Source organism: Oreochromis niloticus, linkage group LG4 (assembly GCF_001858045.2).
Source record: "Oreochromis niloticus isolate F11D_XX linkage group LG4, O_niloticus_UMD_NMBU, whole genome shotgun sequence".
Lineage (NCBI taxonomy): Eukaryota > Metazoa > Chordata > Actinopteri > Cichliformes > Cichlidae > Oreochromis > Oreochromis niloticus.
Window position 1 is genome coordinate 2,459,110 of NC_031969.2, and position 25,951 is coordinate 2,485,060.

General features: G+C 40.3%; 1 protein-coding gene across 4 annotated transcripts; it reads left to right on the forward strand.

The window, feature by feature from the left end:
* Window positions 1–1,263: 1,263 nt before the first annotated feature.
* On the forward strand, window positions 1,264–25,719 carry si:ch211-195b15.7 (synembryn-A). 4 transcript variants are annotated; one of them, XM_013265125.3, is made up of 14 exons: window positions 1,264–1,916; window positions 2,285–2,383; window positions 3,230–3,277; window positions 4,046–4,063; window positions 6,473–6,562; window positions 6,747–7,303; window positions 7,609–7,744; window positions 11,684–11,872; window positions 18,857–18,951; window positions 19,077–19,227; window positions 21,480–21,575; window positions 21,675–21,819; window positions 23,921–24,191; window positions 24,277–25,719. In XM_013265125.3, exons 2-14 carry the CDS (start codon window positions 2,294–2,296, stop codon window positions 24,422–24,424), a joined length of 2,034 nt encoding a protein of 677 aa, XP_013120579.2. In that variant the 5' UTR covers window positions 1,264–1,916; window positions 2,285–2,293; the 3' UTR covers window positions 24,425–25,719. The 4 variants fall into 4 exon arrangements, with proteins under 4 accessions (XP_013120579.2, XP_013120580.2, XP_019213898.1 ...); XM_013265126.3 differs by having other exon boundaries at window positions 4,049–4,063; XM_019358353.2 differs by lacking the exon at window positions 11,684–11,872.
* Window positions 25,720–25,951: the final 232 nt, after the last annotated feature.

A 25,951-nucleotide genomic window follows, 5' to 3' on the forward strand; every position in this document is an offset into this window, starting at 1 on the left:
GATTGCACAAGTGGCCGAACCAAAGGTTGAACCGAGCACTGATTAGCGGACTGGGCTAATGGCAATGTATGAGGCTGAATAACAGACTGAGTTAATGGCTGGAGTGATAGCTGAGGTGAAAATGGAGCTAGTGGCGGAGTAAATGACTGTGCTAGCGGAGACACAGGAGACGCAGCTTCAGGAGGCTGGGCAGCTAAGAGAGCTTCAGGAGGCTGGGCAGCTAAGAGAGCTTCAGGAGGCTGGGCAGCTAAGAGAGCTTCAGGAGGCTGGGCAGCTAAGAGAGCTTCTGGTGGCTGGGCAGCTAAGAGAGCTTCTGGTGGCTGGGCAGCTAAGTGAAAAGAAACGGCTCCGGAACAAACAGTCCCAAATCCAGGAAACTCTTGAGTATTGTCTCTTTCTTTTATCACAGCTGGCGACTCAGAGGTCTCGGGGTCCGGCTGTGGTGATGGAGGTCGGCGGCGTGATCGCCGCTTCTTTTTTGATGATGACTCTGATGGGCCGGGCAGCTCCACGTCCGGCCTGTCAGGCAGGTAAGCTGTAGCAGCTGGGGGATGAAGGTGGAGCTCATTTAGGATTAAATCCTGTTCGAGCGGGTGGAGCGCACCGAGAAGCCATGGGAGACCAGAAATCAACCTCTGTAGCCTCATTTCCAAAGCGCGATGAAACTCCTCCCCCTCATGTTCTAGCCAGAGTTTAAGGAGTTTCTCCACAGAGTAAATAATGTCTTGACACAGTTCTTCTGGAGGGTTGAGTGCTGCTGGGTCCATGTCTGGTCGCGTCGTTTTGTCATGAAACGCTGTGTGGCAGGCAGGAGTAGGACCCAAGATGCAGGCACTCAGACTCGAGGGATGAACTCAAAAACTCAGCTTTATTTGCTGACGGGGAAAGCATACAAAACTAAACTGGGGAATGTAAACTTACACTTGACGGAGAGGCACAAGAGGAAACACACAGCTTGAGGGATGACGCGACACTGACTCAGAGAAACACAGGGTTTAAATACACTGGGAAGTAACGAGGGGAATGAGACACAGAAGGAGAGCACAGCTGGGAGAAATCAGAACTGACGAGACGAGGGAGCAAAGTAGAATACACTCACAAGAGACATGGACCTTCAAAGTAAAACAGGAAGTAGCACAGACGCAAACTAGACTAAGGGAGACAGAGCAACTAAGAAACACAGAACAACAACAAAGAGACAGAGGGCAGCTATTAAATACTCAGAGAACTAAAGAGAATACAAGAAAGCCAAACTAAGACACTAGACTAAAGAATAAACTGGGGGAACAAAGGGAACTAAAATCATAATACAAAACTCAGAGACACAAGAAACTCTAAACACTGGGTCACCGACCCAGGACCGTGACAAGAATAGTTCATCCATCAGACATTCGAAAAGCATACGGTGGAATACAGTTTATTTATCTTCCTCTCAGGAACTTTGTATCTCAAGCAGGAATTGTGTGATGCAAATCCAAATCAGCGTAGAGTCATAGTAAGGATTATTTTGTAATCTGTTTCTCTAAATATGATACACAAGGACATTAAACCTAAGCAGTCCACAATATGCAAATGAATATTGACAATGCTCGTACCAGGTCAGTGAGAGAGAAAAGGATATGGCAAACCTTTTTGGGAACATATTTCTGTATCATTCTGGGAGCTGTGGCTCAAAGACCGAATCAAACACTAATGGGAAGACCAAACTGTAGGGTGTAAGTGTGTGGTAGAGAGAGAGGATGACACAGTTCATGAGTGTACTGTGTGGTTGTAGTGCTGTAAATCCAAAGCTTATAGAAATTAGGGGTGGGGTTAGGACAGACAGAGAAGAGAAAGAAGATTAGCTGCTTCAAAGGTTTCTTCGGCGATAAGAAGCTGCCAGTGGTTGTGTGTTCTTCTCTTTATTACACCAGCAGGTGAGTGAAAGATGTCTTGACTAGTGTTATACAACTAAGAGGAAACTTTAGTGTTGTTCAGTGTGGTGCGCTTCATAGATACAAAAAGAAATAAAGAAAATCCAGTATATGGTTATTGTGCAAATGTATTTATAGAAACACTGACTTTTTTAATAGATATTGTTCTGTCAAATTTGACATGTGCTTTAATGATTGTACTTTATCTCAGATAATATTTGAATTAAGTTATTTCATTATCAAAGTTTATTAAAATACTTAGCTAAAACTTTTTATTTCAAACTTATTTTTGGTGATAAATTTCTTTCCTTTCTGATTGTCTTTTAGTTGTAGTTGCATTTGGCTTTTATTTCATCCTTTTTTGTGCTTAGGCTTGAAGCATGGTTCCAGACATAGAGAGAATTATTGAGAGCATCGTCCGCAGAGACCAGGACAGCGTGCAGCTTCTGCTCAACAGCTACAACACACAGGTCACTATTCTTTGTTACGATTACTGTGTTGCTCTACAAGTATTTAATTATGCAACAATGGAAACAGTTTGTCTGTACCTTCGACACTGTAAGCTAAAAATTTTAAATATTACTTATCATCATATTAATCATTACAGCACTTCAGCAAAAAAATCTGATTTCTTCTTATTTAAAAAAGTGACTTTGCATTAATATATTGAACACAATTAATTAGCATTATAAATTGGATGTTGCACAAATTTAGAATCTGGTGGCTTCTAGTGGTTTTCCCAAAGACTGAGTCAGTGTTGATCATCACAGCAGCTAGTTTTCTTGGTCTGGCTTGTCCAGAACCAGAGCTGACCCCTCTAGTTCCGGTCATGGTGCCCGTGTTGGCCTTCCTTGATCATATTTCTGTGTCTGAGTGGCCTCGCTAGCTCCGGTCTTTGAGCCAGAGCCAACACCTTATTCCCTATTTTTGCTCTGCCTCCAGCAGGATCCACCTGTATGATGCTGCACTTCTGGAGGAATTCTGGTTCAATCATTCACCCTTTGACAAAAAACAGTTTTTCCAATTGCTCTTTTAATTGTGTACGTCATTATTAAAAATATGTATTATCTATATATCTATCTATGTTGTGAACCTGCTATTCTCTAAAAAAGAAAGAAAAAATGAATATGAATGAATAAGAAGTGATATGAAAAATGAATATCCTTAAAATATTGTTTTTCTGAAATTAAATTGGCACTGCCATTATCACATCGCAGTTTGATGTTCCCATATTCTAGGACACTTTGTCAGTGCAAATATGTGATCTAGCTTTTCTCCATTTTTCTAACTGCTTGTATTCTTTCATTTCTCCACAGTATGCAGAGTGCTTCTTTTTCAACACTGAGGAACAGGAGAGGCGAAAGGTCAGCTTTGTGTTTTTCTCTTCAGTAGTTTCATTCTTTTCATCTACATTTCCTTTGCTATATTTCAGTCTCATGTCAGTTCCCTGTCAGTTGTGTTTTGACTCTTAGCGTGATCTCTAAATGTATAATGTAAAGCATGCTTATAGCAGTCTAGACAATATGTGCTGGATTCACTGGAGTATTTTGATTCTTTGCTATTTGTTTTTAGAAAAGTTTGTCCATTTTCATAGCACATGATTTTCCAAGTGCTCAGTGATGATCCCAACCCTCCCACAAACAGAGGCTTAGGAATATGTTAGATGAGCTGGAATAGACAAAAAAGTCTTCTTGGATTATTTTTGCTGGGCAGATTTTCAGTTTGCTTGAATTTCTCTTGCTGTTTCTGTGAGATGTTCTGCTGCCAAACTAAAAAACAAGAAAAGGGCATAAAAAAAGACAACAGACTATTAACTGCTAGGAATTCTGGTCTGTTGTGTACCCTTTGACAAAGTTCCTCTTTATTATTTTCAGTTTGTTTTTCATCCTCATGTTTTAGCAGCCCTCAGTCTTTATGAACTGCAGTTTAATAAAGATCGATAAACTTCAGTTAATAAAGGTAAAATTTGAACCCGAATGATTAACAGTTCCATCTCAAATGAACTTCTTTCCAGCTCATCTGTCCTGATTCTGCTGTCCTCCATCTCAGTTTTCATCTGTTTCTAATGCTTAAATATCAATTCTACTTTTTACATGTATTTCTGTCACTGTTCATGGACTATCTGGCTGCAGCAGCAACAACTGGAAGAGGTTTGGGGCATTGATTTTTTTAATTAGCAAACGTACACTAGATAGAAAATTGATAAGATATGCATGTTGGTGTGATCTTAAAACTGGACGCAAACAAACGGATTTCTTTATCTAGATACAAGGAGTTTCTGAAGTGTTGCAATATTTTTAATTAGACGTGGTAGGAAAATGCTGTTAGGATAAGGCTCTGACATTAAATATGTAAAAAGAAACTTTCCCCTGATGGCAAGAAAACAAAGTCCAGTTCACTCTAAGTAATCAAATCACTAAACACAGTGTGGACTGTATCTACCTTGGTATTACCATCAAGCAAAAATAATAAAAATAAAACATGGGAGTGAATGCAACAAATACTATTAGGGAGAAATTTTAAAACTTCCAAATTCCAATTAAAATATATTAGCCATTGCACTGTATGGTAGTCGAGCATGGGGTTCCCTCTACATGCAGTGTGCACAGTGCAAACCACCAACTAGGCATATACCCACTGATAATTATAGTTCAAAAGAAATCACTTCATTTCTTTAAATCACCTTAAATCCAGCCTCCTTGCTTTCCCCCAAAGAGTCCTCTATGTCAGCTGGTGCTGAGACTAACTGGCTCCTGTCAAACACACCCTGATCAAGCTTAGAACAGCACTGTATTACACATCACTAGTATACTACACTACTACCACACGAGTATATATCAACATACCTCTAACATTTATTAAGCTTCAAAAAATTGTATTTTGACATTTTCGCAATATTGTTTTCAGGAACTCTCATGCGAATAAAGCACCTTTAAAGTTAATTATAATCAGATAGAGAGATAGAGAGAGTGAGTGAGAGAGTGCTGACTCGGTATAACAGTAATCCAAAATAATACCAGTGTGTGCATGTGAGTTCCAAAACCGGTTGCTAATTATATTTAAGCTGCTTGAGCACCTCATGACTAAGCATTAGCAGCACTGACCTTCACTGTGCAGACATGCTAGAGCTACACAAAATATTCTTTTTCCTCTACACTCTCCGTACGGTGCAAATTAATCTCATCAAGATATTTGCTTAAATGATCTTGTAGTTTTCAGTGAAACCATCTAAAATGTTCTAAACTTACATACAACTACACAATAAAAGGATGTGGTATTTGTCTTAAGTACTTCAGTGCTTTTTGGTATTATAACCAGAGATGGGCAGTTATGCGTTACTTGTAACGCATTACTGTAATCCGATTACTTTTTTCAAGTAACGAGTAATGTAAGGGATTACTATTGCAAAAACGGTAGTTAGAATACCGTTACTTTCCCGTAGGAACGCTGCATTACTGCGTTACTAAAACCGTGAGTTTTTTCCGAGAATGTCTCATGACAGTGACGTAAGCGAGTGCGACGTTCGTGACAACAGCTGTCTGCAGATCAACAATGGATAATATATCAAGTACGGGAGAGAGTATGAGCATGCAGCGTTTAAAGCGTGGAAGTACTGACCTTACTTTGAGTTTGATTCCATAAAAAGTGACAAAAACATTAGTGTCCGTTGTGCGTGGGAAGAAAACTTCTTTTTACAGCGAAAAAACCCCCTAAACTTCCAAGCAAGCAGCGAGTGCGCTACGACTGTAATGGGAAATTCATAGAGAAACTCGCGGATTCTTCAACTGACCGCTGCGGCACACCTGCACCAGGGTAAACCTCCGCCTAACCCACTCCTGCTTTACAGGTGAAAATAGAGCAACTAGTCTTTGACTTTATTTATTTTCTGCTGTGTTTTACTTGCATCTATTTGAAAGAGTGAGTGTAAACACAAAAAAATATTTTATTTTATGTGCTGGAATGTGCAGAAAATAGGTTTAAATGTTAAACAAATTTCTTCCAGTCAGAGAATGTTGCATATAATTTAATTTTTTCTTGATACATAAAGTTAAAAGATTAAAACTAATAAAACAAGTTTTAAAAAGAGACTTTTCCATTTGATTACATTTTATATGATGGATTATGCAGAAAAAGTAGAATTGGGCTGAAAGATCTATCGCTTTATCACCTATTCAGGTTGTAAATTGTGTTTTAAAAAAGTAACTAAGTAACTAAGTAATTAATTACTTTTGAAAATAAGTAATCAGTAAAGTAACGGGATTACTTTTTTGGGGAAGTAATCAGTAATTAGTTACTGATTACTTTTTTCAAGTAACTTGACCAACACTGATTATAACTTTAGTGTAGTACTGTAGTGCAAGTGCTGCAGGATATAAAGTGAAGAGGATGTAAATATCCAAATATCCAAATACAGCATGAATAAAAAAGTGGTCATGTGTACTTGTCTTTATTATTATACAGCCATGTCATAATCATCAATCAATCAGCACTGAGTTTCTTGTGTTGCATTGAACAGACTTTGCAGTTATTAGTGCTATTTCTCTCTCTTGGTTAATTAGTTCAGGAAGAAAAAATTCAGGGACTGTGCTCCTGCTTCTGACTCTGACATTGACTCAGATGATGAGAATGCAGAGCTTCTGCTCCGGCAGGTAGGCCAGTAATTATATACCCCTGTGTGTCTACTCTCATGGCTACATGTACCTATGTATGCTAACACAAGTCTGCCACACTGATCCCTGTATTTGCACATTTTGCATTCTTTATCTTTTCTACTTGCAGTTCGTCATTCTAAACCTATACTGTAACGTCTCCTCCCTTGACTATTTTTTTCAGGATCTGTCTGCAGCCCTGTTGTGCTTCATTGGTAGTCAGCTACAGCCGGCGGTTTTACGGGTTTCCCTGCATACACTGCGTATCCTGTCCCGTGACCGTAGGGCCCTGGGGCACATGGTCACTGATAGTGCCCTTCTCACATTAGCACACATGGGAGGCATCGCCATACCACAGACATGCCTACAGCAAGAAAATAAGGAAGCTGAAGATCAAGTGGGCAGATCATGCAGCACGACCCATATTAGAGCTGTGAGTAGTTGTGAGCAGGGTGCAGAAGCTGGCACTGCCCCGTCTGGGTGCTCTGTGGTTTCATTTTCTGTTCTTGCTGAAGGAGCTGTCTCTCCAGCCACATGTGGTTCAGTGAATCACTGCTATCAGCAGAAACATGATGGAGAGCATGTGACGCTCTCCCGTGGCAAAAAAGACACCCAACAAGATAACATTGAGGAACTAGAGAAGGAGGAGGATGGAGAGGTGTGCAGGAAGGAAGCCTTGAAAGTCTTGTGTAATGTCATCTACAACAGTCCCCGGGCACAGGAGAGAGCCAGTGCACTAAGGTGACATTTTAAAAAATGTGTCGACTTGGTCGTAAAATTGCGTTCCAAGCTACAAGTTTCATTGTCTGCTAAGAAAACGATTAGCAATAAAGTCTCTATAAAAATGTCAAATGAAGGCAAACAAAAACATCAGAATGATACATTTGAGAAATTTAACAGGATGCAATGAAAACCATTCTTGGTTGTCAGTTTTTTTTACCAGTTATTTTCTCCTAAATCATTTACAATTTTTGCAACTATATTTTTCTAGTTATATTCAATTACTGTTTATTCTTTTTAAAATGTGATTCCTATATTCATGAAAGGCTATTGCAAGGTTTGTGGGAGAGTCTGAAGGAGGAGATCTGGAGTAAAGTGCCACTCAGCTGCCACTTTTACAAGCTGAGGCTACTCTTCTTACTGACAGCCCTAAGACCTGAACTCAGGCTGCAGCTGCAACAGGTAAATGATTTCTAACCTATCAGAGATGGAATTACATGATATCTATTGCTTTCTTGTAATAAAAAAGGTGATCTTGAGAAACTAAATGCAGTCACATCTGGGACATCTGTGACAGGCTTTTTATGTTGGACAATCAAAAGTAACCATGATTGCTTCAAACACATGAAGTCTCTCAAAATGTCCTATGACATTGTTAGATATGATACTGTTAATTTACAGGAGCCATTTAATATGTATAATCCAGTTAAACTGAAAGTGGACCAAAGCTTTTTAACATTTTATTTAGATATCATTTTACAATATACTCCCAGTGTATGGATGTTGCGCTTGTCAGCTGACTGTAGATTCAATTCAATTCAATTCAATTCAATTCAAATATTTATTGTCATTGTCAGATAACACGGAAATTGCGTTTGGAGCTTCCGTACACCCGTGAATAAAAATAATAATAAGTGTAAATATAACTCCAGTGCAATAAAACAGTCCCCAGCAACAACATACAACATGACAAGTAATATTTAGAAGTTAGATATGGTTATTGTCCGTGAGAGAGAGGGGGCAAAGAGTTCAGAAGCCTCACAGCCTGTGGATACAGGCTGTTGGCCAATCTGGATGTTCTGGCCTGTATGGACCTGTACCTTCTCCCTGAGGGCAGCAGGTGGAAAAGATGGCGCGCAGGATGATATTGGTCCCGCAGGATACTGTGCACCCTCCTCAGACAGCGAGTGCGGAAGATATTACTAATCTCTGGCAGGGTTGTTCCAATAATTCTGCCAGCCTCTTCCACCACCCGTTGTAGTGCTTGCTGATCGGCCTTAGTGCAGCTGGGGAACCACACTAGCAATCCATACATCAGAACGCTGCTAATGGCACAATTATAAAAGTTCAGCATCAGAGGTCTGGGAATGTGTGCACTCCGCAGTCTCCTCAGGTAGTAGAGGCGCTGTTGGGCCTTCCGTACAGCTAAAGTAGTATGGTTGCCCCAAGACAGATCCTCGGTCACAGTTACCCCCAAGAATTTAAAACTGCTCACCCTCTCCACCTCCCCACCGCCAATAAAGAGAGGCAGATGGTTGCTGTGACCCTTCCTCCGGAAGTCCACAATGATCTCCTTGGTCTTTTTGGCATTTAAGACCAAGTTATTGTCGTGGCACCATGACTCTAGTTGTTGCACCTCTGTCCTGTAATTTGTCTCATCATTGTCAGATACAAGTCCGAGCACTGTAGTGTCATCGGCAAACTTAACTATGAGATTGGACGCACAGGAGGAAATGCAGTCATAAGTAAAGAGAGTGTATAACAGAGGGCTCAGGACACACCCCTGAGGGGCACCGGTGTTGACCACAAGGGTAGAAGAGGTGTTCTTACCCACTCTGACACTCTGTCTACGGTTAGTAAGGAAGTCTGTAATCCAGTTGCACAGAGAGGAGTTAAGACCCAGTTGATGAAGTTTGGGACGGAGTCTGTATGGCCGGATGGTATTAAAAGCCGAGCTGTAATCTACAAAGAGGAGCCGTGCATAGGTGTTCCTGTTTTCCAAGTGCTCCAATAATGTGTGCAGCACTATGGCGATCGCATCCTCGGTTGACCGATTCTTCCTATATGCAAACTGGTGCGAGTCCAGAGGTGGTGGACAAGCAGCTCTAATATGTTTAATAACCAGTCTCTCCAGACACTTAGCGGGAATGGGAGTGAGTGCCACAGGTCTGAAATCGTTCAGACATGAGACATTTAACTGCTTTGGGATGGGAACAATGGTTGCTGCTTTAAAACAGGATGGTACCAGTGAACAGGACAACGAAGTGTTATATATAGAGATGAAGACGTCTGCCAGGTCCGCAGCGCAGTCTTTTAACACCCGGCCCAATACTCCATCTGGCCCGGCCGCCTTCCTGGTGTTAATGCTCCGGAACACACGCCACATTAAAATCTTAGCAAAAATAAAATTAAGACTTGATTAAGTATTTCTTCATCATAACTAAACCTACAAAGTCTACACAATTAGACAAACAGACAGTGATCACACCACCTCCAAGCCCTTATAGGCCTTATATGCTGATCAGGACAAACCAGAAATGTACGTTTTCTGGTCTCCTGGAAAAGAAACAAACAAAGAGTGTCAAAGAACTGTGCTTCAAATCAAATCAAATCAAAATCAAATCACTTTTATTGTCACATCACATGTGCAGGTACACTGGTACAGTACATGCAAGTGAAATTCTTGTGTGCGAGCTTCACAAGCAACAGAGTTGTGCAAAAATACAACAGCGTAAAACAAGCAAAATATAAGAATGGCTAAATCTGAGAGTAATAAATATATGTACAATATATAAGAGTATATGCATTACTGGATGTGTATACTAAACATGTTTTTCTATGTGTGTGTGTGTGTGTGTGTATATATACATATTTTACAAATTAAATAGAGTGAACAATAAAATAAGATATATAAAATGTACAGAGGTTGGTAGTTGGACGTGCAAAACAGTGGCATTTATGTACAGAATGGAGTGCATAATGTTGAATTTCCAGTAGTGAGGGTGAGGTGTCTATGACGTGTTCAGCAGTCTGATGGCCCGATGGAAAAAGCTGTCTCTCAGTCTGCTGGTACGGGACCGGATGCTGCAGAACATCCTTCCTGATGGAAGTAGTCTGAACAGTTTATGGCTGGGGTGACTGGAGTCCTTGATGATCCTCCCTGCTTTCCTCAGGCACCGCTTCCTGTAGATGTCCTGGAGGGAGGGAAGCTCACCGCACTACTCTCTGGAGAGCTTTGCGGTTGTAAGCGGTGCTGTTTCCATACCAGGTGGTGATGCATCCAGTGAGGATGCTCTCAATGGCACAGCGATAGAAGGTCCTGAGGATGTGGGGGCTCATGCCGAATCTTTTCAGTCTCCTGAGAAAGAAGAGGCGCTGTTGCGTCTTCTTCACTGTTCTGTTTATGTGTATTGACCACGTAAGATCCTCAGCCAGATGTACACCAAGGAAGCGGAAGCTGCTCACTCTCTCCACAGCGTTGATGGTGATGGGGGTGTGTGCTTCTCTGCACCTCCGGAAGTCCACTATCAACTCCTTTGTCTTTGTGACGTTGAGGGTGAGATGGTTGTCTTGACACCAGTGGGTCAGGGCGCTGACCTCCACCCTGTAGGCCGTCTCATCACCGTTGGTGATAAGACCCACCACTGTAGTGTCATCCGCAAACTTCACAATGATGTTGGAGTTGTTAGTGGCCGTGCAGTCATAGGTGTAGAGTGAGTACAGGAGAGGGCTCAGTACACACCCCTGTGGAGCACCAGTGTTCAGTGTGAAGGGGGATGAGGTGGTGCTGCCCAGTCTGAACACTTGGTGTCTGTCAGACAGGAAGCTAAGGATCCAGCTGCAGAGGGAGCTGCTCAGTCCTAGATCCTGCAGTTTCCTGTCCAGCTTCGAGGGAACGATGGTGTTGAATGCTGAGCTGTAATCTACAAACAGCATTCTCACATACGTGTCTCTCTTCTCCAGGTGTGACAGGGCAGTATGTAGTGTCAGGGCTATGGCATCATCAGTGGACCTGTTGTGGCGGTATGCGAACTGTAGGGGGTCCAGTGAGTCGGGTAGTGAAGAGCAAACGAAGTCCCTGACCAGCTTCTCGAAGCATTTGCTCACGATGGGGGTCAGGGCTACAGGTCGCCAGTCGTTCAATGAGGAGATGGTGGAGGATTTGGGTACAGGGACGATGGTGGCCATTTTGAAGCAGGCTGGGACTACAGACAGAGAGAGGGAAAGGTTGAAGATGTGTGTAAAAACTCCAGCCAGCTGAGCCGCGCATGACTTGAGGACGCGGCCGGGAATCCCGTCCGGACCAGTAGCTTTGCGTGCGTTCACCTTCCTGAAGCACCTCCGCACATCCTCCTCAGACACATCTGCCTTAAAGCTCAGTGGTTTGTTTGTTCTTGTCAGGAGCGGGGAGTGTCAGTGCTGACCAAAGCCTTGGAACAGTGCCTGGCTGTGAGGTGGGGTGTGGAATATGAGGTGCTTACCGACAGTACACAACCTCCCATTTCCATGGAAGTGTCCCAGAAGGTCATTGAGATCCTCAAGACACTCTTCAACATCACTCACATGTTCCACAGGCAGGAGCCTGATGAGGTGATTAGCTGGGGGATTCCTCAAATTTAGCTTGAGCTTAATAACTAAATCAAAGAAACTAACATCATATTGCTAACATCTAAATGTTGTTTGTTCAGGTATTATTGCTGAATTATTTTGTTTACAATACCAGTGTCCACTTTAAGGTAATCCTATATTTTGTTTTGCAGAGGTGACCAATATCTAAGTTTTGTCTCTTAATGAGATTTTTAAAAAAGTGTAATACATTATTATTGCTGCCATTTACTTTGCTTTTAGTTGATTTGCAAATCACTCAAAACTTTTATTGAAAGCCATGCCAAAAAAATAAGTTGGGCAGGGGCACGTTTTGTATTCTTTTCTTTTGCCGTCACCGAGAAATAAGCTTTGAACGTCCAGTACAAGAGCTTCAGTTTGGTCAGGGAGGTAGACCAAGGCAACAGGCTGTAACTGAATCATATCTTTGCTTCATGGCTTTAACTGATCAGCAATTCAACATAAGTTGAGTCCAGTCAGGACACGCCCCAAATCTCCAACCTTGTTCAACAGTTGAGCAAGGTTCCCTGAGTCTGTCAACTCTGCCTTCCTGTAATGTAGTTCAGTAATCTTTCATTGAGCTTATTTATATATATTTCCAGAGTATTACAAATCTACTCTTTACAGTTTTTCTTGATTGATTTGTCCACAGCAGGAATGTAATTCTCACCACTCTTAATACAAATTTTAAAACAGTTAAGGCATTTTTCCCAATGCAGACTCATCTGTGCAAAAGACAACCATAAAATCAAGATGTTTTTCACATTTGTCAAAACGTGTAAAGTCAGTCAATCATTTCAACCTTGTGCAAAACCTTTTACCACCATTTCAGGACGTTGATAGTGGCTGTATCCCAATTCAGGGTCTGCAGCCTTAAAGTACGCAGCCTCAACGGTCCTCAAGGGCCGCGTACTCAAAGACCGCTAAGGCCGGAAGTGCAAGGCTTGTGAAATGGGATGGTCTAGCCTCCGTCGTGCTGCCCAGGTTGCCTAGCAACCATGATAGCTGGAAACGTGTGGTTGACAGAAATGAAGGAGAACATATTTTGTTCATTTGTTTGTTTGTTTCTACACGAGCTTTGTGTGATTTAATAAGTATCTGAGGCTGAGACCACAGGACTATAAAACATGATTGTTGGCCTTCATTTCTGTACTGAACAGTCATTTTAAGATTAGCTAGTAAGTAACAATTAGTTAATGTTGTTCATGAGACTAAAGTCAGTGTAAATATGATATGGCCATTATTATAGTTATTATATTAATCATTATAAGTTATTACAGCAGTGAGTTTGAAGTCTCAAATCAAATCACTTTTATTGTCACATCACATGTGCACGTACACTGGTACAGCACATGTGAGTGAAATTCATGTGAGTGAACTCTGTGTCAAATACTGAGCTTCAGTAAAGATTCAAGTTGCAGTTGTTTATATTTCCTATCACCTTAAATCTTCACTCAAAGACAAGTATCTCTGACAGTGTATATACAGATGTATTATATATAAGAGACAAATGTTGTTCCTTCAGTATGTTGGCATTACTAAATTTGGCTCGATGCCTACATATATGTATAAAAAGAAAATGTACGAGCTGTGAAAACTGTTTCTGATAGAAATATTCCTTTATTGGGTGAGAAAATCAGACCATGTCATAACTGCTTTAAGTCATACAGAATAGATATCAGAGCCTTAAACAGGCTGACTTCTGCTAAATGGGTCAAACTGGGCAGAAAGTCTACAAACACATAACATCCTTATAGAATATGATGTAACACTATAGATCAACTTAGCTCAGAATATATAAAGCATATAAACAATTACAGCAATATGATGCAACAAACACAGCAGTGCTACTAATCCAAAATACTCAAAGCTTCATAGAACTGAAACAAACATTTATTTTTAGCTCCATTCTGCTGCTGATACATACTTTAGGTTTCTGAATATTAAACTTGTTGCTGCCTTTCATAGTGTGTAACTTGAAGGCCCTGAGTACTTTCTCCCACACTGAAAACACTGGGATGATAACATTATTTGAACATTACCTAATAAGACTGATTCAGGACAGACAATTAGTTATGTTAAACTTTCCTAGCAGTCCTTCACAAACAGGGAACAGTCTGTCTATTCTCTCCATCTGTCAGCTGCTGCTGGCTCTTCCTCCTCCTCTTCCTCACACACTGCTGAGTTTGTCCTGGTGGATCATCAGGGGTGCAAAGCCTCACAGATGATGTGCAGCAGTGGGTCCCTCAGTCTGTCCTCACTCTGGACACTTGCAGTTGTCACACATGGAAATCAAATGTGTGATAAGCTGCAGGATTCAAACACAAGTGTAACTTATAAATACATGTTGATACTTTTATTACACAATCAGAGAGAAAGAAACAGAGAGAGAGTGCAGGACAGACAGACAGGTGACAGTCTCAGGTGTATACACTGCTACAAAACAGCACAAGAGAAGGAGGATTTAGTGTTTGTGTTATTACGAGTGCTAAACAAGAAGAGTTCCCAGATGGTCCAGTGGACACATGTGTGACTCCTGTGATTAAAGCATCTTTCTTTCAGCTTAACGAGTGAACCGTCAGCTCGTTCAAACACACGTTAAAGTCCATTTGGCTCGACACCACCGAACAGAGGCAGCAATATAACATAGCTAACATTAACAGTGCAGTGAATCCTGCTTGTGCCGTGATATTCAGGACTGCAAACTGAGCAGCATCACTGACTTTCAGCTTGTTGTGTTTGTGGATATATGACTGACTTTAATTATCCATAAAATCATCACATTCTCTGTAAGATTAAGGTCAACTATTGAACGGCGTATATTTGAAAGGCTTTAAAACCAAGTAAACGCTGAAAGTACAAACATCGCTAATGTCACATAACTTTGCCGACATGTGGCCAACAGTAATGTTTTAATGTTCTCCGTTATTAAACATTTGCACATAAATAAGTGACATATTATTCAGTCCTTACTTTTAACAGTTTACTCTTCGGCCGCTCCGCTTCTGCCGTCTGCGGCAAAATTATCCACACCGACTGCCGCGCTATGAATTGTGGGATATGTTGGGCCATGAAGTCTACACCGCCACGTCCTTAAAATTCAGGGAAATGAAGGACGCATTTGAGGGCCGCATTTCGAGCAGCCTTTGAATTGGGACAGCCTTCGGCGCGTCACTGTGACGTAATCGGCCTTAAAATGCGGCCTTTAAGGCTGCAGACCCTGAATTGGGATACAACCAGTGAGTTGCTTTTTCCTTTTATTAAAGCCTTACTGACTTTGGAAATAGTGCTAATGTGGGTTAAAAATTGTTCAGAAATAAAAGAAATGTGAAGGATTTATTTGAAACTTTACAAAATTGATGTTGAGTCTGTGTTTCCAGAGGCCCCGCTGGTTTAGAGACTTCCTCATGAAGAACGAAAACAAGACAGAACATCTTCAACCAGTCTTTTACTCGCTAATGAGGAAAGGCTTGGTCAGAACCCAGGGGCGGATCTAGAGAAATTTTCTTAGGGTGGCATGAGAGTGGCAAAGAAATCAAATGGGGTGGCAAAATCAAAGCCTTTTTTTTCAAACACATACGCAGGTGGTTAAATATGGTTAAAATAATTCAAATGCAGTAAGTATACACATTTTTCATTAAAATATAGTCTATAACTTAATTATTGTCTGTAGCCCACATAATTAAACACTTTAGTTACATAAAACATGTGAGTTTTGATGTTATGTACTGTATAGCCTGTATAATAAATAAACATGTAGCCCATTAAGAATAAAATCCAGAAAGCTACACAACGTGGGGGGGTTCATTTACAAACACAAGTCTAACTTAAGTTTCACACTGTTTTTTGTTAGAAAACAATCAGATTGTTTGATGCTTAAATTACACAAAATGTCAGAAATCTGCACTGTCATGAACAAAAATTTAAACCTAATTTTTCATGATTTGTTGGATTAACCCACTGAGGTCTGAAATACAACCGACCATTTTTGACTCCTTTTGAGTTTACGTTTGTATTTCACCCTCAGATTGTTTCATTTTATTTTTTCCCCCTTGCCTTGTTTGGTATCATTCTTTTCAGCTCAACTGAATTTAGTTGTTTTTTCACTGAAATACTGCATTAGTATTACTGATCTGAAATCACACAAAGAACTTAAAATCCTAGTAGTGTTTTTTACTGTAAAAAAAACACAGACATGTTGAGTAAATTTTTATAACTTGAAATGTAAATATAAATTGTACATTTTGTAAACATCTACAACTATTTATCTAAAAATGCAGCCAATACGCCGTTTATTTCATTTTGTACAACCATTTAAAAATATTACTAAAACTAAAATGAGAGAACAATCAGGTGTCACAATAAGATGCCCAACAAATGATGTGTGCCACTAAAAAAAATGTTTTTCCACCAAAAGACAGAGGAGAACAGCACAGGGATAAACCTTCAGGCCTGACAACAGGAGGTGTATCACTCTGCTGGTTTTCTACTTAGTGAGAGTGTTTACATTGCAAATGTGACTTTGTGACATTCATTAGTGCCCTCACTGACACACAAAACAAAACAACAACTACACAACAGACTAACTACACAAGACAACACAACACACTAACGATACACTCCACGCTAAAGGTCACAAATCTCCCACATCTAAAAACTCTCTCTCTCACTTGCTCGCTCTGTCTCGCTGCCGTTACTGTCACTCCCAAAACTTTCCCCTCTGCCTAAACAACCAAATCCCACGTGTTGACTTTTTTTTGTTTTTATTGGTCGACATGGTACATTTTTCTTTTCTTTTCTTTTTTTTTTCGATAGGAAAGAGGTGGCTTTTTTTCTTTCTTTACTGTTTTCGCGCTGTCCTTAGAAATCGCTTAAAACACACACACACACACACACACACACACACACACAAACAAAAACGTGACGACAGTATTTAGAAAAAAGCATGGCTTATATATATTATCATAACTCTGGATTTACTGGGCTGTAATTAAAATTTAAAAACTTTGAAGTCCGAACTTTCAATATGGGCTGAAATAGAGACTCAGTGTGGCTGGAGCTTGTTGCTATGTCAGCTTAAATCAGTCATGTGATTTGGAGGTGCAGCGTGTCCGTGGACCCCAGAGGGTTAATAACACTCACCTTCCTTGTAACAACCAACCACCTGTGTGAAATCTGAAATTCCCATGGTGTTATTCAAAATGTGCTCTGGCACAATCATAAGCATCGCTTGCTACTGAAAACAAGAAAAAAGCCGGTCCATGCTATGGACTGAACCTTTTGTTAATGGTGGAGGGGGGGACACTATGCAATATATTCCGTTTTAGCATTTATAGTCACTGTTGACTGTAACTATGCTCAAAGTATTAATGCTATCTTATTTTAATAAACAACACTGTCATATGCAAACTGGGGTGGCAAGGGATTATTTTAGGGTGGCACTTGCCACCCCATGCCACCCTTCTAGATCCGCCCCTGTCAGAACCAGGCTGTGAAGCTAAATGCTCCTCACCTGTCTCCAGACCAACTCCTTCAAAGAGCAGCCCTCCTCGCAGCTATTTATTCCCATGACAGTTACAGTTTACACAATACAACACAAGCACCTCCCACCGTAGAACCCCCTTGGTTACAAAAGACAAGGCACTGTGTGTGTGTGTGTATGTGTGTGCACGAACGTGTGTGTGTGTGTGTTTGTGTGACCTCCTGCTCACCAAAAGGATCATAAAAGCAGGAAGCTTACAACACAAGAAACAGATCTTTCAGATAGAATGTATCCACAATAAAACCTCCCCCAGCACACAGTGGCTGGAGAGGTCGTCAGGATCAAAGGAATGTCTTTGATCCTACTGCTTGAACTAAGACTTTACAAATTTAAGAAACACAATGACAACATTTAACAATTTGACTTAACAATTGATGCTTGTGAAACTATATGGATCAGAAAACAGAGAAACATGCACAATCTGAGAATATAATCAGAGTGTCCCTGGTCCTTCAACACCTGACGCCGACCTTGTTAAGCCGGTATGGCTTCAGTTACATATCTCACACTGCAGTTTTGATGTGTGGTGAGATTCAAGGGAGAGGTGCATCAACACAGTAAAAATGTCTTTGGTAGTGAAGCGTGCATAGAAACAATGCCAGCGTGTATGGAAATGTGTTACTGATTTGAGAATCGCATTAAGAGTGGTGAGAATTATGTTTCTGCTGTGCGATTTGTGCTTCAGCGATCGAAAAAACTTGTAACAGGCTTTAGATAGAAATTTGTTGTTCTACACTGAAGCCTGATGATGTCACTTTCACATAATAAGGGGTTGTTTATTCAAAGTTCTTGCAGAGGCAACAAAAGCATTACAGTGTGTTAACTATGGCAAGTAAACTCTGTTTAAGCCGTCTATAACTGACAAAGAGAAAATACAAAGGTGTTGCTAATCTGCCTCTATGGCTCCCTTTGAAACTGTTGGCCTTTACAAATTCAATATACATTTTTTCTTCTTGTTTATCACATAGACTAAACCTGTCTGAAATAATTAAAGTATATAAATATATAGGGCAAATGTGAAAGTAAATTTGAAAATGTTCCCCAAACAATCTCACTGTAACTTTGGGCATTTTGACATCTGTGCCATTTAGCAGTAAGTCTTGCTGCTCTAGGTCTGTTACTCCTGGTTTACTGCAAAACATTATGCTATAGTCATTAGAAGGGGAAAATCAGAAAAAAATAAAGCCTGCTTAAAACAAAACAAAAGAAATATTTTCAGTCCCATATTATCTTTAAATCCAGTGGAAAAGTAAGATATAATAAAAGTATATTACCAAATTCATTGCAGGAAACATTTTTTCAATTAAAAAACATTAGATTAGCACATAGAAATAAATGACGCACATGGTCCAGGTTCAGAGAGGAGGAGGTGTGACCAATGCCCAGTTGTTATAAATTTTGCACTTATAGATGTTTAACTGTTTTAGGAAGATGCTGCCCTGTATCGACACCTAGTGGCTGTGCTGCGCCATTGTCTGCTCCTGTCATGTGAAGGAGAAGACACATTAGAAGAACTCCAAGGGTCAGACTACTATTTCTGAGGCTTTAGAAGGTTTTGGCTAAAATAATAGATATTGGAGTTATTATTGATAACCTAGATGACATTCTTACAGTTGATGTAAAAAGTGTTATGACTTCTGTCCACAGGCACACAGTGAATGTCCTCTCAGCATTGCCACTGACATGTCTGGATGTCCTGGTGTCTGTCCAGGTGGACCAAGCATCCCATAAGTGCGAGGGGGTCAACATGGACTGTGTCCACAACTTGTTACTCTTTATGAACAGACGGCTAAACAGGGCAAGTGAAATTGTGGTGAAGGAATCACATGTTGTGACTGTGTTAGTTTGAAAACATGACTGATACGGATATCAGTGCTGGTATGTTTTGTCTGATGAGCTTTACAGGTGAAAAAGAAAAATCAGGATCAACTTTAAGATTTACTGAAGTAACAAATAATTAAACCTTAACTAAACCATACCAGAAAAGCCTTTATTTCTATAACCGAGGATTATAGAAAAGAAGGCTTACCAGAACCTTTATCATCTGCTAAAACCTAAATACAGAATGGTTAAAACATTATGCAAAGTAGGTATTTTTCCTGATACACAAAATATCTACTTCACTGACTTTAAAACAAAATGATTCTGAAAAGCAGAAGCTTAATCTTTTTGTATTACACCTGCAAGGAATCTTTTGTTTGCCTACAACAGCTCGACAGTGAAGGATTTTCATTATTTCATCAGAATTATGTCATCCCTATGGCATGGTTATATGCTCCTAGTAAAAATCACGTTATTTTTAGCTTAGTTTACTTCCTAAAATGATGAGTTGGATGAAGTTGTCCTAGGTTGAACATGCATCTTTGAGATTATGCTACTGCCACCATATTTTATGCCAGTTTCCCATCCATTTGATTAGTTTTTTTAACTGTCAAACAAAGATTGTTAGATATTGAATGACTGTAAGTCATTCGCATCTCACCTTCAGAGCAGAAGAATGATGTTGATGAGTTTGGAAAAATAAAATGTTCTTCATATAAAGACGTTAATCTCAAACTTGACATGGTGGCAAATTTGAGCAAAGTTGTTTGTAAAAGAGTATTGCACCACTAAGCATTAATAAGATATTGGTAAATGCTTAAATAATCATTTATAAAACATAACTCCTTCCCAGTTTGTAATTTATTAATACAGATGTTACAAAAGTTTATTCTTGATGAACAGGCATTAACATGTTAATGCCATCATTTATAAAGTCTAAGTAAATAATTAAAGTATTTAAATGCAAATTTATATATAGAATGACTAAGATATGACCTCAGTGCTTGTGAGTTTTATAAATACTCCTTTCATAGGGTGTGTCCAAATTCATGGGCTGCATCCTCCTGAGGCCGCATTTGTAGACACTATGAACATGTTATATATGAGCTTATTAATCATTAAAAAACATTTATATCTGTTTATAAATGATACACTGAGAAAGACTAATGCTTTATAAAGGATGAATTTAAATTTTAACGAAAAGAAAACAGAAGTGTTGGTGTTTGGACCCAGTGGTTCCCGTGAGTCCTCCTCTGTTGATTTAGGATCCTTGGAAGTCTATTTTAAACCTGTTGTTACCGACCTTGGTTTTAAATTGGACAGTGATTTTAAATTGGACAACCAAATTAGAGCAGTGGTAAAGTCCAGTTTTTATCATTTAAGGCGACTGGCAAGAGTGAAATCTTTTCTTTCGAGGCAGCACCTTGAAACAGTGAGCCATGCTTTTATTTCTTCCCATGTGGACTACTGTAACTCACTTTATACGGGGGTCAGTCAGTCATTGCTCTCACATCTGCAGCTGGTTCAAAATGCGGCTGCACGACTCCTAACAGGAACTCGTAAAAGAGAGCATATAACCTCTGTCCTAACCTCACTGCACTGGCTGCCTGTGTCTTTTAGAGTTCATTTCAAAATTCTCATGTTTGTTTTTAAATGCCTTTAAATCCCAATCTTGCCCTGCCTTACCTCTCTGAGCTTCTTCATCTCCACACACCCTGTCGGTCTCTCAGGTCAGCTGACCAGCTGCTCCTGGAGGTACCGAGATCCAGGAGGAAGCTCAGAGGGGGCGGGGCCTTCTCTGTCGTGGCTCTTAAATTATGGAATAATTTGCCCTTGCACGTTAGAGAGGCCCCTTCACTGTCCACTTTTAAATCATGTCTTAAAACCCTTTTTTTTTTTGGCTTTTTAAGCTCAGTGAGACTTAGTTTCTCTTTTAATTTAATTAGTTATTTACTTAATTAATTAATTTACTTTTCTTTGCTTTGGTTTTTATTTATATCTCATGTAATTTGATTTTATAGTTCCAATGTACAGCACTTTGTGTCAGCTGTGGTTGTTTTAAAGTGCTTTATAAATAAAGGTAATGATGATGAGGTGATGATAAGCACTTACTAATTCCTTACTATTGCTTAATAGTGTTATCACACTATTACCACTATATTATTATATAGCGTTACCCAGTTTTTATTCATCTTTAGTGACATATGTAAGCTGTTTAATTGTACACAGGGCCAAAAGCTGAAGGAGAAACTAACACCTGTACTGAATCTACTGACTGAGAGTTCTCGGGTACACAGGGAGACGCGCCACTACTTACGGCAAAAGGTAAAAAAAAAAAAAAAAAAAGAAAGAAAGAAAGAAAAAAAAAGTACAAATTGGAAAATGTATCAGCAATTTTTTATCTAACCTCAACATTTGGAATAGATCCTACCTCCACTGAGGGATGTTGCCATCAGACCTGAGCAGGACAGCTCCCTCAGAGGCCAGCTGGTCCGCCTAATGACCCACGTTGACACAGATGTGAAGGATTGTGCTGCTGAACTGCTGTTTGTGCTCTGCAAAGAAAATGGTATAGTTGCAGTGTGCAAGACTAACTGTAGTGATGGGAAAAGTCAAGTTTTCAAAGGACTCTTTACAGTCAGGTGTGAGTTAACACAGTGCCAAGGAGAACAAACATCAGCAGTAATCTTAGAGCAGATTATTCTTCCCAAGAGCTGACATTATATCCAATTTACCCCAAGGTCAGACAAGCTTTGAGAAATTCCAGAAAAACCAAGGAGCTACATCTCAGATCTTACAGTCCTCAGTTACCATGTTAAATGTTAAAATTAGCAGTACAATAACAGCAGACAGTACTATTAGATGTAAGAAGTATTGTATGGAATGGCTGACAGGAGAAAGTGTCTTCTCTGGAAAAAAAAAAGAAGAGCCCCTGGTACTTCTCCAGCTTCTTGTGTTTCTTCTTCCTGATATTACTGTCATTCTGAACCGCTACATCAATCACTAAAGGCCATTTTCTTCTGTCTTCCACCACTATATCCGGTTGATTAGCCATCACCATTTTGTCCGTCTGTATCTGGAAGTCCAATGGGTCCAACGAGTCCAACAGATGTTTCTGTATACTATGCCGGCCACTTGGTTATGGTGTTCCATGTATGCCCTGCCTGCTAGCTTCTTGCACCCTGCTGTTATGTGCTGGATTGTCTGAGGGGCAAACTCAGAGACATGGCAAGAATGAACTCAGAACTGACTCGTTAAACTTAAATCATCCTAATAATATCAAAACACTCGGAAAGGTACAACATTAAATAAATAACTAAATAAACTTGATTCATGTGTGGGCCATTGAGTCTGTCTTGTAGTCAGTCCAGGCAGTACACAGTTCAGTCTGGTATTGCAGTCTAGGGCGACTGCTCGGTCTACCAGCAGCTCATGTTTGGCCCCTCTGGTCTTTCTGCCTATCCCTTTCTATGCCCAGCTCATGTATTGAGAGCCATGTGCCTGTTCATCTTAACTGCTATGGTGCCTGACAGGAGCTTCCATGTGGTACTGAGGCAGGTTATTGGTAGTTGGTTCCTTCTGGTCCCTTCTGGGGGTCCTTGGGTATCAGGACTGTCCGGCCTTCAGTTAGCCATTCTGGGAGTCTCATCCATTAGCAGCTCAGTCATTTGTGATGCCAGATGCTCATGGAGTACATGAACATTTGGGGCCTGGTTCTGTCTAACTCTTTTTACTGGAGACCTGTTCTTGGATACCTACCACTGTGATATATATATTTTCTTTCTTTAATTCCCCTCTCGCCCTTGCGGGCGGTCTATCCTTAAAGCTTGTGTCCTCTACCAGAGGCCAGGGAGCTTGAGGGTCCTGTGCAGTAGCTTAGCTGTTCCTAGGACTGCGCACTTCTGGACAGAGATCTCCAATGTTGTTCCTGGGATCTGCTGGAGCTGCTCACCCAGCTCCAAGTGCTCCAATTACCACTGGGACCACTGTTACCTTCACCCTCCACATCTTCTCAAGGTCTTCTCTAAGCCCTTGGTACTCCTCTTAAGTACTTTTGGTCTAATCCACCAACTTTCTCATGGAGCAAGCTCTTGCATCAGCCTGAGGGTAATTGATGGTCTTTAATATTTCTCCCATTTCCATTTAATTGCACTAGCAGTTGTTACCTCCTCACCAAGCTTCTTGCTAATGGTCTTGTATCCGATTCCAGCTGTGTGCAGGTCTATAATCTTGTCTCTGATATCCTGATCTGAACAAACAGACAAACAAACAAACAGACAAAACATGAAAATTTTAATAACTTTATTTTTCAATTATGTCTTTCACTTCCACTCTTCTGTTAACACCTATTAACACCTAATAAAGCATACTGTCAATGTGCTGTGCGGCGGGCAGGTTTAGGACCGAATATAAAGAAAGTAGCTCAACGGGCAGCTTTATTGTTGGCACTCACAGGGACAACGAAGGCTGGAGAGGACCCAGGAATCCAAACACTAATAATAGAAGAAACACAAAACAAGGGAGCATTTTAGAATTGAAATATGAATTAAAAAGAAATAAATAAATATGACAAAAGATAAAACACGTTTCAGAAATATACCTGGAAACACTCACTGCACAGTAGGGAATTATTTCATATGGAAACACTTTCTTCTGTGTTCCCTTCACAGTCAGCCGATTTGTCAAATATACTGGATATGGCAATGCTGCAGGGCTGTTGGCAGCTCGGGGACTGCTTAATGGTAGAATGAGTTCTAGTAACAGCCAGTACTCCAGCGACTCAGACTCAGACACAGAAGAGTACCGAGAGGCCAAAGCCAAGATTAACCTGGTGACTGGCCGGGTAGAAGCAGACCAGCCTGATCCAATGGAGGGCATGACGGACGAAGAGAAAGAAGAGGAGGCACGTCACCTCATTAGTATGATCAACAGACTGTCACGGTGAGTGTGTTAAAAATGCAGAACACACAGTATTGTTAAAGAGAAGCTTTCATCTATAATAACGTATATACTGTTTCTTACCCAGTGACCAAATCATCCAGCCAATGGGTGTGACAGCTGAGGGCAGACTGGCTCCACTTTGGGGCCAAATGAGTGACTGCACGCTGGAAGAAGAGGAAGAGGAAGAATTGAATCTCATACCAGAGGGGGGCAAAGACAGTCAGATGGAGTAGGATGATGGAAACAAAGAGCGAGGCAGAGATGCTAACACACATATATACAGTGTTGGGAAGGTTACTTTTGAAATGTACTCCACTACAGATTACAGGATACATGCCCCAAAATGTAGTTTGTAATGTATTCCATTAAGTTACTCAATGTGAGTAATGTATTCTAAGTACTCTGGATTACATAATATTATCATGCTTTTTACAACTACATAAATGTACTATTACTGAAGGCTACTCGCCAACGAGCTAACATTGCTATCTGGCGTTAGCTGAGGTTAGTTCATAGACTGCATTCAGAAGTGCACATTTGCAGCTAGCAGGTTGTTAATGCTATCCAGCAAGTCTAACAGTCTATGAACTAACCTCAGCTAATGTCAGCTAACAATGTTAGCTTGGTGACAAGTAGCCTTCAGTAATAGTAGTAAATCACACAGCAATAGTACATCGAAGATACTAAAGTGGCACATAACCCAGGTAGCTACCACAACTAAAACAAGCTAGCTGCAGTAGGCTAATGTTAGTTTTTCTTAAAAACAACTTATTTCCAGATGTTTCTTTAGGTTAGAGTCTTTTGACGCTGAGAGCAGATTGGTTGCTGGCAAACAAAGTTTGCACTGCACGCTAAGATTTCACCCATTCCTTTCTTCTTTAAATGTAAATTGGTGATTTTGCTGGCTGCGGGTCCATTGTGTAACTGAGGCCACCAACATTAACAGGACGCTTACATTAGAGCCTCTTATTGTGTGTTTTGCTGGAGAATTACAGAGGGGATAGCCTAACATATGAAACAGGAAAAGACTGCCATGTAATCCATTTATTTCAACAAAGGAACTGCATTCTAGTTATCACCTTTTAAACGGTAACTGTAATGGAATACAGTTACTCATATTTTGTTAAAGAGAGATAATCCATAAAGTGAAGGGTATCAGTCACTATTAACTAGATGGCGAGTGAGCTGAATTTATGTTTTCTATGTTGCTTTGTATTTTACTATTTTATAGTAACCCTGTTAGCAGCTTTATAAAAACATAGTTTTTTTTGTAGAACATGGTAATGTGTTATTGAATGTGGAAATTGTGTAATGTAAGCTTATAAAATGGAAGCTTTTTCTGTATCATCCTATAATACTGTACAAATCATTACAGTTAGTACACATGCAGAACTGCAGCATCTGATCCATTTATAGAAGGCTTGCATCCTAACAGTTGAAATATTGTTTGGACTCCAAAAGGCACATGAACAGTATCTTAGATTAGCTGTACTCAATGACGAGTGTATAAATATACAATGCTGTCATGTCTCTTTTCTTTCTTCGTCTTTTTTTGGCTGTTCCCTTTAGGGGTTGACGCAGTAGGTCATCACCCTTTATGCCACCCGATCCCTAGCATACTTTTCTGTCACACAAAACCTTTGCCTGTCCTCCTACATCCACTACATCCCTAACCTCCTATGAAGGCTTTCTCTTTTCTTCCTGCGTGGATCTTCAAGCATCCTTTGTCCAATATATCCACTATACCTCCTCTGAACATA